The 13,368-nt window shown below is 35.3% G+C and overlaps 3 protein-coding genes across 5 annotated transcripts; 1 reads left to right on the forward strand and 2 right to left on the reverse strand.

Moving 5' to 3' along the window:
- Positions 1-71: 71 nt before the first annotated feature.
- On the reverse strand, positions 72-6,877 carry LOC100121955 (deubiquitinase DESI2). Of its 2 annotated transcripts, none has more exons than XM_016983797.3 (6): positions 6,205-6,877; positions 5,390-5,499; positions 5,252-5,324; positions 4,919-5,012; positions 4,695-4,836; positions 72-4,602 (listed from the first exon to the last, which is right to left on the reverse strand). In XM_016983797.3, the coding sequence occupies exons 2-6, from the start codon at positions 5,426-5,428 to the stop codon at positions 4,426-4,428; spliced, it is 525 nt and encodes a 174-aa protein (XP_016839286.1). In that variant the 5' UTR covers positions 5,429-5,499; positions 6,205-6,877; the 3' UTR covers positions 72-4,425. The 2 variants fall into 2 exon arrangements, with proteins under 2 accessions (XP_016839286.1, XP_001605559.2); XM_001605509.6 differs by having other exon boundaries at positions 5,390-5,573; positions 6,205-6,803.
- Positions 6,443-8,214, forward strand: LOC100121974 (protein chibby homolog 1). 2 transcript variants are annotated; one of them, XM_001605526.5, is made up of 4 exons: positions 6,443-7,185; positions 7,275-7,502; positions 7,571-7,686; positions 7,817-8,214. In XM_001605526.5, exons 2-4 carry the CDS (start codon positions 7,304-7,306, stop codon positions 7,907-7,909), a joined length of 408 nt encoding a protein of 135 aa, XP_001605576.2. In that variant the 5' UTR covers positions 6,443-7,185; positions 7,275-7,303; the 3' UTR covers positions 7,910-8,214. The 2 variants fall into 2 exon arrangements, with proteins under 2 accessions (XP_001605576.2, XP_016839287.1); XM_016983798.3 differs by having other exon boundaries at positions 6,589-7,185; positions 7,278-7,502.
- On the reverse strand, positions 7,654-13,081 carry LOC100121991 (DNA topoisomerase 3-alpha). Its single transcript, XM_001605542.5, has 13 exons — positions 12,851-13,081; positions 12,321-12,545; positions 11,892-12,238; positions 11,697-11,815; positions 11,415-11,622; positions 11,191-11,329; positions 10,819-11,107; positions 10,246-10,744; positions 9,833-10,178; positions 9,161-9,740; positions 8,806-9,094; positions 8,378-8,724; positions 7,654-8,287 (listed from the first exon to the last, which is right to left on the reverse strand). The coding sequence occupies exons 2-13, from the start codon at positions 12,531-12,533 to the stop codon at positions 8,247-8,249; spliced, it is 3,417 nt and encodes a 1,138-aa protein (XP_001605592.2). The 5' UTR covers positions 12,534-12,545; positions 12,851-13,081; the 3' UTR covers positions 7,654-8,246.
- Between the last annotated feature and the right edge of the window lie 287 nt (positions 13,082-13,368).

The following is a 13,368-nucleotide window of genomic DNA, read 5'->3' on the forward strand; positions in this document are numbered from 1 at the left end:
TGTCATTTTTTGTCGTCTTATTCGTCGATCATCAACAAGGTTGAAGGAGTATTCAATAATAACACAATCTCTTTCGATAAAAAACTCATGCCTTATATTTTATTTCATCATCACTCATTGGATGCAAATACATGCACATATTGTATAAGAAAACATAAATTTTCACATAAATATTTATATAATACTTGATCAGTTACTGAATTCGGTCAATACATTAATTTTTGTGCGCGTAACATAAAAACGGAAGTTCATGTAAATAATTCAATTCATCGGAGAGCCAACGTAAGTATTTTTCCATTTTTCTACTTATAATACTGAGCATAAACATATTAATCAGGCAGAGGACTAACATTTACGTAAAACATTAACTTGATTTCTAAGGACTTAAAAGTTTATTATTGAATATAAGTTTATTTATTTATATTAAAGTAAATACAAAATTATTTTCGTGTGATTTTTAGCAACGAGATTTAAAAAATTTGACAATATATGTTTAAAATTCGGCTCTACTTTTTGACGAAAAAAACACTCTAAACTAAAGATATTTAATGTTAAGCATACCAAAAAATTCGAGACTATACGTATAATACACACTTCAACAGAAATCTATAATTATTGATTTTACATTTACCATATCTACTTGCAATAAATTTGATTCTACGTCTCGTTAACACAATTTTAACATTTGCGAATAGCGAACAATAACATTATTGCGTCGTAGACATAAGAATAAACTGTACAAGTGTAGCAATTGTACTTCGTACGACAAGTCAAGTGACAATATCGACGTTTATATGTGCTCTGAAAAAAACAAAGATTTTTGTTGAACGTATAAGTATGTATGTATGTGTATATTATGTATATGTATATATATATATATATATATATATATATATATATATGTATATATATATACACACACACACATGCAAACTTGGAAATGGATTCTCGGAAAAACCACAACGCAAGCGAGATTGCAAATAATGCTTCGCAAATGAAGAGTTGGTATTAAAAAAAATAATAATAATAGTATATAAGACAAAATATAAAAGTAGCGGAGCATTCGATATGATATATCCCGAGAATAATTTGTCAAACAAAACTACAAACGCTTTAAGATTGGCACTAAAATATTACATATGTAAACCTCTGTCGATTGTTAAAAGATTTCAATTGCAGCTCTAAGTATGACAACGTCGGCGATTTCTAAGCACGGTTTCTACATGTATATGTATATCAAAAGGTACGATATTATGCGAACAGAACGATTTAAAACCTTTCAAAATGAAAATTCTTAGGCCTTGACAGTATGTAAGCTTTCATAAATATTCTCATTAAAAGCGTAACGGACCCGACAACGTAAGTACAATTATCGAACTGTAGCACTATAATATTGAAAAACGCTGCATTAATCTTCGAACTTGATATGCGTGTAATAAAACAATCAGCAATCGGCGTACTTAGAAAAAGCCTTCGTCGATTAAAACTGTTTCCAGCTGAGAAGTGCCATGTGAACTCTTTTAAAAATTTTCATATTAATTACCTAAGTTATATGACGCTTTCCTCATATTATAACAATTATAACATCGTGCCTGCCCCGTGGGACCGCCAATACACGTTTGTTTATTCTTTTTTTTTTTAATAATTTTGAATTATAACTTTGGTAATGAACTACATATTCAGAGACGTGACACGCGGTATACGTAACTAATATATATTTATATAATATACGTAAAAAATTGTTCTACCTACGTTGAATTTATTCAACTTCTTCATATCTTTTATCCTACTAAAATCAAATATAAATGCAGGTATCGCGGATTCGCACGGCGGTATGTGGTTTGTATGCAATAATGGTTGTACATAATTAATGCTGGCGCTTTTTAGATCCAAATTGGCTGCGATCACGACATAGTGATCAGTAAATATGTGATAGGTTCTTTTGTTTCATATACAATAATTTCAATTAATGGATTCTCATTGCGATAAGTTCTACTTTGTATTTTTCATCCGCTTTTCAACAGATCCAGCTAAAGGAAAGCTACAAAGTTCGAATCTTTCAAAATGTTCGCAAAGCTGAAAGATTTTTTTTTATAACAAGAAGGCATCAGCAAAGTAATTGATAATCTTTCGGGCAGTCATCACAGAAACTTTCCCTAAGTACTTTAATCGATATCCAAAACATGTAACGACTACGTGCGTGTGTATTTTTATGCTGTCATAATTAAATTTCCTTCCGTACGTCTCGTGATATTTGTCGTATTTTTGTCTTCTTAATCTGTATTTATTGTTATATATTATTATTTTGCCACGGAGAATCAATAATTATTTACATCCAGAGCTAAGCAAAGAAGTAATTTATGCGACCACTAACGCAAGTACAAATACTTGAGCACATACTATATGTTTTTAAATTCCCAACGTTATACGACAAAATTCTGATTTAGAATTTTATTACTATAGAAGTAAGATATAATTTTAATATCGATAGCAGTAAAAATTTGTCTATTTAATAAGCTAAAACAAATTATAAGTTTAATTAACGATTTCCTAATAGTAAAAAATGTTTACTTTATGTGACTGCAAACACTTGAAAGAAGTAGCTTTTAAATATTATTGAAATATTATTATTAGCCAAATACGTACTAATTAAAATTTATATACTATTTTACATTTACGGAATTATATGAATCAACGTATTAAAATAGTTTAATATTATACAAGTTTTTCTAGGTTAAAAACGTAGAAGTTCAGATTTAAATTACTTATCTTCCTAGCAACTTTTAAATACAATACATGTACTGAATGCTATTCGGAATCAGTGGTCAAGTATTTTTTTCTGGCTCCTTCTTTTAAATCACCTCATAAAAACAATCCACTCTTAATAAACCGTAAATCAGTAAAAACTAATTTTGCACTTCTTGTGCAATTTACGTAATAATAGTCATGATCATCAATTATTTTCAAACTTTTAATTTAAAAAATAATTTTTAAAATGAACAATTTTATAACCGGAAATAAAAAAAGAACAATGCACTAAATTTTAAGTGAGGCAAAAACGCGAAAAATTAATACAATTAACTTTTTATTGTATTTGATAATTTAGATGATGATACCTTCAAAATTTTGCTCGTAAACGTCGATCGTTACTCAAATTGTGTTTTATTTTCAGTCTCCTCTTAAGGTTTGCTCTTGCATATCTTCTTCACTTTCTCTCCGTGTTATTACAGTATCAAATTGCATTTCCCAACAAATTATCCGCTATATTTATATTTTTATGTATATTTGTAATAATTACTTTTATCACTGTCTAAATGTATAAGAGTAATGTTACAAGGAAGGCAATTCTCTCAGTTTAATTTACCTTGCAATTATTTACCGACACGCCTTCACAAATTCTAGGCTTTATTTATTTATAATTACAAAACGAAATGGCAGTAAGTTATTCTTGTCTAAACTCAATGAATCATTTTAATTTACTGAGATCATTGTTCCTAAAAATAAGCTAAGCAGAAATAATATCTGGTTATGTTCAATTATTATTTTGTTTGTTTCAAAGAAAGATAAAATTTATGTACGCATACAAATTTTGGCTATAAAAATATATTTATTTTTGTTGCTCAAAAAGATAAAAATGTAATGTATCAACCTTGGAGGGATTATGATTCAGTTCTAACTTAATACATTAGGTTGCAATTTCCAGATATACATATCTTATTCTTTGTTAATAATTCTGTAAGAATAAAGATTTTTTGTACTCGATTCTAAACATCTTAATATACGCAATTTCATATCGTATCGTATCTTTGCCTTCTGAAATTTATATTCTGATTTTAAATCTCAAGTCCAAACAGTTGGTCGTAACTTACTGCCACTTCTCCGCATGATTAAACTCTTCGGTCACGTCTCACAACTGTCGCACGCGCGTTTCTTTATTATTTGTATTATTATAAGAAGATACTATTTACTGACAATTTTTCTTTTCTGTCGTTTATATTGATGATAATAAGATACCGTCACTATCATTCCGTACACTTTCAAGCAAGAATTTCCACTTTAAAATTGAGCATTGCAGGATCACTTCAATAACGATCTTTCACTGTGGTTGCAGTCAAAGCCAGCAATAAGATACAATCCTCTTAAAACCATGGATTTATCGTAACAGTATATCACCATCATTTATACAAACGTACATCTACAAAATGTCGGAAGAATCCACACGTCGACACGTCTAACTCCCCTGGTTATCATAAAAGTTTTTTGCACGAACTTAAATTCAAGCCCACCTAACGAAGACAAGCCTTAAAAAGTGTGACTTCGACTGCACGAGGCGGTAGCGCTTTCTTCATCCTCGTAGTCGTCATCGTCGTCGACGTCGTGATACTGCCCACGGCGCCGGTAGGGCCGGTGGGCTTGCTGCGTATGTTACAAGGAGGAATCTGAGGGCGGCGTACTGCCGTTATGGCTGACGTGGCTAAGCGAATGCCTGAGGGCGACCGGGGTCAGCCACTCCTTGGGCAGGCAACGCTGGAGAAACGGCACGCAGGAACTAAAGTAAGCTAATCGATTTACCCAGCCCGGGATCTCCTGATCACAGAGTATCTAAAAGTAGGTAGAAAAAGAGATGAATGAATAAAATTTTTAAGAACCAAACAGTTTTATCATTTTAAGAGTAGCGAACTACATTGATGTACCTGAGTGAATTGGCTGCTAAAGTGGTTGCAGTTTTTATTCATTAGATGATAACGATCTCCTCTGAAGTCTTTGCCTAGTTCAGCGATTATTCGAGAAACATCTTCTTCAGTGAAGTCTGTATAGCCAATGTGAACAGATTGCCTAGAAATATGAAGTATTTAAGGGTATTTTAATGTTTTATAAATGCAACATTACATATTGAGTATTGTACAAAGTCGCATACCTAAATCTAAATTGCTCTCCTAATTCTTCAGCTGTTTTGGGTTGAATTTCGAAAATGCCAGTCATTGGAAGAGAATGGCCTCCATATGCATACTCTAAATCATAGAAAATTTTTAGATTAAAAAAAAAAATTATTTTTTATTAATTATTTAGCTATTGAACATTAGATGATGAATGCATGTGAAAAACTACTGTTTCTGCTGAACAGGCTAAATTACTAAATATTGATGTTTCAAGAAAAACATGATTCATCAATTGAATACAGCCATAGGTGACTCATACATATCATTTAAGATCTAACCCCTACATGATATATTTAAAAATAAAAACTTACCAGTTCCATATATTTCAACTCCTGAATGAAATACTCCCAAGCCCATTGGAGTTGTGTACTCATTAATCCAGTACTGCAAGAAATTAATTATTGAATTATTACACAATTCACACAAAATTCCATCATTTCTTTTCTTACCATATCATATACATTCAGCGTGATTGGCTCTCGTGCCATTCTGGGGATCAACTCTTCACTATCTTGAGGATAACCAAGGCAGCTAGGAAACGACAACTTACAGCCGAGACCTGACGAAAACATCATAGAAATACTTGTACAGCAAATAAGGAGTCTCAGCTCACTATCTACTGTTCCAGAGCACCTAATGAGCAGACACAAATTTTCTAATTATTCTAATATTGCTCAGTTTAAATAAAGGCCCAACAAAATGAATTGTATTTTACATGAGTGATCTAAAATAAGTACTCATTAGTCAAGATAATGTTTGCAAATAAATTCTTAAGCAAGATACAATTTCAATGTATTGGCTAACTACTTTATATATATATATATACACAATATCATAATTATTATGTAAAACAGTTATAGCTGAAAAATTTGTAGTATAAAAGCCATGCTTAATACTTCTGCTTATAGATTGATGTAAGAATCTTAGAGTTCTACTTTACAGAATTATTTATAATTTTACCATCCTATCAACATGAAAGTTAGCGATTATTAATTTTCACACAGACAAATTTATTCAGAATATCAGCCATTATAACTTAAGTAATAAGAAGATCATATCAACATATAAACAAAAGGCGATTAATTTTTGAATTTTTACTGTAAACCACCATTACTTGGATACTGTTAAAGATATAATCTGTAATAAGGTTGATACTCAGAGGTTTCAAGTGTTTTTCAAAAGGCTATATAGGTATATACTGAAAAGTATAAGCATCAAGATTAAAAGTACAATGAGTGCACAGTTCACTGATTGATTGAATTACCTTAATGATCAGGCAATCTGCATAGTCTTCTTTGTTGGAAGAACAGGTTTTTGACTCAGTGTGCACGTGTGTACATGCCACGGAATCTATTGTGAGTCTCTCTCTCTCTCTCTCTCTCTCTCTCTCTCCCGAGATGCCAAACAAAGGGAAAACGCTTCTGTCTGGGGAACAATCACATCCCCACAGAGGAGAGACTTTATACAAAGAGAGCGAGAGAGATTCTACTAAAAATAACCTCGAAGTTCAGCGAAGTCTTCTCTCGATTGCGACGACGTAGCAGCACAGCACACGCAAAACAATAAAAATCAAGAGACAACGACACAAGTCTCTCTCTCTCTCTCCTCTCTGCACTACTGTCACACACAGGAGTCCTGCTCCAAGACGCGTGACCCCTCGTACAATGGAGCTACAGCAGTTGTATCTATTCCTATACTACGCGCGCAGATGACACAAGCGAAGCATCATCGGGTAAACGAGCCCGTCGAGACAACGCCAGGACAGCAGAAGTCACCGAAGCGGAGAGTTGCTCGTCTCCTCGAACTGTTGTCGACGTCGACCGTCTCTGTCTACAGCCGCCCACGGAACTGCTGCTCGTTGGTAAAAAAAGTCGCTCTCTTGCTAGTTGCTGTGTAAAAAACACCTTGTTTCGACGCTGGCGCCATCCGTGAAAAACGGCCGCAAGTGTATTACATGTATATATATATATATAGATATACTATAGGTACACTTGGTGAAGGGCAGGGGAGGGGGTAGGTTTACACATATAACGCGAAGCATGCGGTTACCAGCCAACTCGAAATTTGTAAACAAAACAAATGCAGCAGCTGATGATGTTCGAGGGAGGTATAGTGGAGCGACTGTTGTTGTGCGGTGGACTTTTTGTTCGTCGCTGCAGTTTGCCATAGTTTTTCATTGTGGCTACAGGGATGAGTTGGTGCTTCACTAGCTTTCAGTGAATTGGATATACGTAATTTCTCGCGGGTATGTATCGAAGTGTCGAAGATAACGTTTTTTTTTGTTTGGTCAACATACTTTGTCTACATGTAAATATTCAATTTTTATTACTATAGTAGCATAGTAAAGCAAAGAATCATTGAAAATGATTAAAATGCCACATTGGTTGAACAAAACTTCATTCTCTCCAAAGAAAACACCCACAAGAAAAGCTTCAGTGTCATTATCAAGTAAAGATTTGAGTCCTAAGAGAATTGAAAAAGAGCTTGGACCCAACATCGGAGAGATTCGAATATGCTTGGGTGATCAGCAAGCAGTGTTTGACGGAGGATTATGGGTACCAGGTAAAAATTTCATTTTTAATCTATGTCATTGAAAAGTTTTCAAACATTAACATTGAGTATTTTTTCAGAATCTGGCAAAGTTGGTGGAACATTCAAAGAAAATGAAAAGTTAAAGAAAGAAGTGAAGAAGTTGGAGGAAGAAAACAACCTGTTAAAAATAAAATTTGAACTTTTACTAGATATGGTATTAACATTTCACAGATAAATTGACAAATGCACTTTATGAAATACAAGTTGCACTTTGTTTTCGTATAAAAACTATCCTATATTAAATTAATAATTTACAATTTAATTTAGCTAATTATACTTTTCAGCTTACGCAGACAACTGCAGAGGCTACTTTGCACAAAGATGAACTTGAAAGCTTGCGGAGTAAGCTTCACACTGGTAAAAGAGTCGCGACCTGACTCCATTAAAATAGTTAAACTTCAAGAATGTGATTATTTCGTTGGATTTGAAGTAATTTTAAAAATATGTACAATATTATCCTTAGTGATGTGTACGTTACCCATTTTGTATCACAATTATTTGATTATTGCAAGACTCAAAGCTGGATTGCTTTTGCTTGTGTTGTATTTACATATTTTCAATAAATAATTAACTTATTCTTATAAAAGTTTGAAAATTCTTCAAAACTAAGACCCACTAGGAAAATGTGATCAACAGCACTAGGATAAAATTCACGTCATCTCTTTTCAATATACGCATATGATAATGATAGAAAAATTGTAATGATTGATAGTTTTAGTTCATGGAATTTTGAGGGCACGTTCTTTTAGTATGACCTGTAAAAAAATAACAAAACATTAAAACGAAATTACAAAAGCTTATAATATTATAACAAATAAAAATTATTTAGTAAAGTCAAACAATACCCTCAACTCCGCAAACTCCACATTTCCTCTTTGTACCGCCACCAGCGGCTGCTCCTCGGGGCCTTTTTGGAGCAGAAGGACCGGCTCCAGCTCCTCGTGTTTTTCCTCCGCGACCGCGACTAGGCGGTCCACCCCAGTCGTTTTGGTTTCCTCTGCTATAACCGCCACCTCCGCCACCACCTCCGTAACCACCTCCGCCGCCGCCTCCTCCGTAACCACCCCCGCTGCCTCCACCACCTCCGTCTACAGCATCAGCCCATTGGAAGAAATTACAATCACTTTTGACACCCTGTGGACAGCTGTAGAATTCTCGGCCTTTGTTTGGACCCTCCTTGGACACTGTCAGTCTATAAATAAAAAGAATAATAAAAATCTTGCAACTTACTACAAATATTTCTTTATTACATTGCTTTCATTTATTGGCTTACTTTTTAGCTGGATTTCCGCAGTTACACATGATCTGCTGGTTATCATTGTTCCAATCACCTCCATCATCCCAGTTACCAGACGCGTTAAACGCATTCCGATTATTTTGTCTACCGTTCGGAGGATTCTGTCTATTGTTTTGGAAGTTCTGATTCTGATTCCAACTATTGTTTGCTGGAGCGGAACGTTGTGCTGCGGTGACAGCACCTCCACCGTTCTCTGCCTCAGAGCCCCATAAAAAGAAGTTGCAGTCAGAGCCAGCTGGTTTTGAACATTTATAGAACGTCCTGCCTGATAGAATGAGAAATATATGTAAAATATTACATATAGAATCTGTAGATACAAGTATATGCGTACCTTGATTCGGGCCTTCTTTCCTCACTGTCAGCTGCTTGGCCACTTGGTGACAGTTGCACATTATTTCTCCCTCATTTTCATTACCCAAATTGAAGTTCGTACTAGCGCTATTATTATGTGACGATTGGTTTTGTGCACTCCAGTTGCTATTCTGGTTGTTCCAGGAATTTGTCGGACGATTTTGGTTACCCGTCGAGCTGCTTCCGACCCCACTGCTCCAAGACGATTCAGAGTAATCATTGCTCCAATTATTGCCGCCCCGCTGATTTCGATCATGGTTCGCATTCTGCTGAGCAGGTCTTGCGGTGGTCGTAGTCTGCTGAGCTGGTCTTGTAGTGGTTGTGCGTTGTTGAGGCCTATTTGTATTGGATGACGAGGAGTTGGAACGCGAAGACGTATTACTTTCATAGCCGGTGTCGTTGTTCTCTGCCCCTCGGCGTACGCAGCTTGCGCGTATGCCCATAAGGTTGTTGAACATATCGTCGCAACCACCTATGCAAGCCGTATAAGAGGTACCGAATTGCGGGAAGATGTTACGTGTCAATCGTACCTTTATCTTTTTCAATATATTATCCGGACACTGGAAGCACAATAACGTAATTCATGATACTTGTCCTTAGAGTGACAGAATGATTTCGTAAGATTCAAATAACATTGTAAAATATAACTTGCCTGATTGCAGCCCTCGTCCAGAATTTCTACCTCCTCGACTGACTCGGGCAGCCAGATAACGTTATTGCAGGTGGGATAACCCATGCAACCGATGTACTTGCCGTTGCCCTGACGCTTCGTCTTGACAACCATGTTGGAATTGCACTTGGGACAGCGTAGGATTGGTACGTCCTCTACTGGTACAGCTATGTCGGCCTGCTCGATTGCTTCTGGCTGTTCGTCTAAATATTGTGCGAGAGCAGCATCAATCATGTTTGCTTTGACAAGTGCTTCACGAAAGACTTCCCTATATTTGTTTATCATCGACTGACGTACTTCGTCGGGTGTCTTTACTCCATCGCAAATTCTGAAAAAAATAGAGTGATCATTGATTGAAAACGAATTAATGGATTTTTAACGACAATATCACTTACAATTTCAAATCGTTCTCAAGCTCAGCTCTGAGATGCGGTTTGGACATCTGGAAGCCCATCCTATCATATCCCATAACAAGACCAATGCCCAACTTTCCAGGAATCAAGTATTTGTTATCCCGCAGACCTACGTACTGCCGAGACTTAATCGTTTCGATGTGTTCAGCGTGAGTAGCATCAGTGCCGATACCATGTTTGTCCATTAGGGCGATAAGATCTGCCTCGGTCAGTAAATTTGGTGGTGAGGTCGTTTCTTCGAGCATCTCGATTGACGTGGGCATAAAGGTCTGTCCTCGCTCGTAGATATGAATCTCTTTAGCGTTCCATTTCTCATAAATGAAGACTTCGAGGTAGTTTTTGGCAAGAATCTGCAAGCCTGTCGCTACGAATTTTTCCCCGGCTATATCGATCTCCACAATTGTCTCGTGACCTTCGGCGTTTTTCGACAAGCAAGCCAGAAAGTGACGCACCACGTACTCGTACACTCGCGCTTCGTTTCCTGAAAATGCGTAAATCCTGATTGTAGCAGTGGCGAAATCAGATTTGAAATATTAAAAGGTTTTATGATAATACCTCTAAGGGTGTCGGTAAATTTGGTTGGATGAATTGGAGGATGAGCCTGATCGCTCTTTTTGCCCTGCCTCGGTGTGATACCCTCGTCAAGAACGCGCTGGGCAAATCCGCCCCAGTCGCCATTGGCTGTTTGTTGTTGTACCAACGTCGACAAGTTCATCTCTTTTGGAAAGATATTGGTTTCCGTACGTGGGTAGCTGATGAAACCTCCAGTGTATAGTTTCTCCGCGATCTGCATCGTCTCTTTTGCACTGAGTCGGAGTTTTCGCGAGCCTTGTTTTTCTAATTCCTGTCATAACGCAAGTTTATGTTTATTCTCATGTAAATATCTACAATTCATTTTAACAGAATATAATTTTGAAAGAAATTTACTATGGTGTCTAATGGCAGTGGTCTCCATTTACTTTTTGGCTTCGCAGTAACTTTCTCAACTGTCGCCTGTGGATTTTCTTGGCAAATGTCTAGGAAAACTTCACAGGGCAATTTCTCAAACAATCGATTACGAGCCCACCTATATAAATTACATTTATGAAAACATATTTTTTTTGTTGTAAATTTATGATTAAATATATAAATTACACGTTTTGACAATTTACCTAAATTCGACGTTTAATTCGTTTTGTAAATGTGTTACTTTAAGTTTCCAATAAGGCTCTGGTTCAAACCTTTCAATGGCTAAAAACCTTTCAACAACAAAACCAAGTGTTGGAAATTGACATGGTCCATAACTTATGAGCATGTCTGCCAAATTTCTAGGGAAAGCTTTTTGCAACCTCATAGTTTGAAATCTTGTAAATGCGGCACCTATGATCAAGAAAACACAAATTATGTAAAAATGTTATAAAAGATAAATGTTAGGTAAATTATAGCATTACTACCTATCCTTAAATCTAATTCACTCCTTACATCAACTGCATCGCTTATAGCTTTATTTGGCTCTTCTAATGATTGAAGAGCTCTGTCAATAGATATCTGAGTGATTTCAGAAAACTTTGCCCTGCAAAAAATTGTACACCTTGCATTATTATTTCACTTGTATTTGATTTAAGCTGAATTAAAATAAGTGATCTTACCTGTACACTCGAATATTAGGTTTTACAGCTTGACAAACCTGTATTATTTCAAATCCTATATTTTCTCCTTCTCTATCACAATCAGTCCAGATAATTAAGGCACTACATGATCGTACTTCTCTCTCTATTGTCTTCTTTATTTTTTCATAATTATCTTGTTGGCACTGCTTTACAACTGGAGCTTCAAAAAGACTAAGCGGTGGACAGCCGTACCATTTACGATAAGCCCCAGTGAATTCATAGTTCAACAGGTGTCCTGAGACAGAAGTCATGATCATCTGACAATCTTTATTCCATAATCGGGATTGAAATTCATATATTTTATTGTAGGGTGATAAGCCTTCTTTCTGCAAAAAAGAATGACACGTTCTATACAATGCTACATACCTACAGCAAAAAGTAAGACAAGCTTTAAAATGTATAACTAACCCGACGAGAAGTGCCTCTTGACAGATATCCAGCGATGTTCTTGGCAGCATCATTTTTCTCAGCAACATTTAAAACCTTCATGATAGGTTGTTTTTGACAATTAAGCTTTGCTGCTGTGTTTGAAAATTTTTTTGTCAAATTGACAACTAGCTTTTTTTTCACGTGTATTGACACATTTAAGCAGAGTGACCAATTTTGCATTAACTTTATCATTTGATGAGAAAACTTAAACAAATAAACCAAAACAGTGCAAACTTATAATTCATGAAGTAAAACATTATCGTCAAATTTGTGACGATGTCAAAATGAAAAGTGTGATTATAACGAATATTTGATGATGATCACTAAAATTCTATGACTATAATTAAATGAATGAAGAGTGATTAGGTTATGTTGCACAAATTTTCGATCCATACGATTTGGATTAGGTATCATAACAAATTGACAGTTAGCAATTTTTGCTTACGAAGTAAACACTAATGATAATGAATACGAATGTTACGATATGAAATAATTTTCTAAATTCGTACAAATTACGTCGAGAAAAACACAGCAAGTATCTTGTATGCCTATCCATTGATTTACACCGGTTCGTATACTTATATACACGCCACCTTTTTCTAATAGCATCAGTAAGCAACTATTTGAACTCTACTACATCCAAGTGACGAATAGTTTATATATTCATTCATCCTTTCATGCTTGTTTTTTAACGTTGATGTGCCGAAAATCGCAAACAACAAAACCTGAAAAGAACGTATCTACACATATATATGTATATATTTTTCGCGCCACAAATGTTGTTCCGAATTCCGTTTCATCGGTTTCGCGCGCTTATTTCATTACGGACAAAACGCGCGAAATTTAAAAGTATAAAAATTGTCTCTATGCTATTAAGTGAGTTTATTGTATGCATAAAAAAGTTCAGATAGATTGAAAATTCACTCTTTGCTTTGCAGTGTGATTTTCGAACTATGGAGTCGCAGAAAGGAAAAAGTGAATTATTTACTTATCGAATAAGATACACGTGATAAATATAAATGTTTGA

Source organism: Nasonia vitripennis, chromosome 3, assembly GCF_009193385.2.
Source record: "Nasonia vitripennis strain AsymCx chromosome 3, Nvit_psr_1.1, whole genome shotgun sequence".
Classification (NCBI taxonomy): Eukaryota; Metazoa; Arthropoda; class Insecta; order Hymenoptera; family Pteromalidae; genus Nasonia; species Nasonia vitripennis.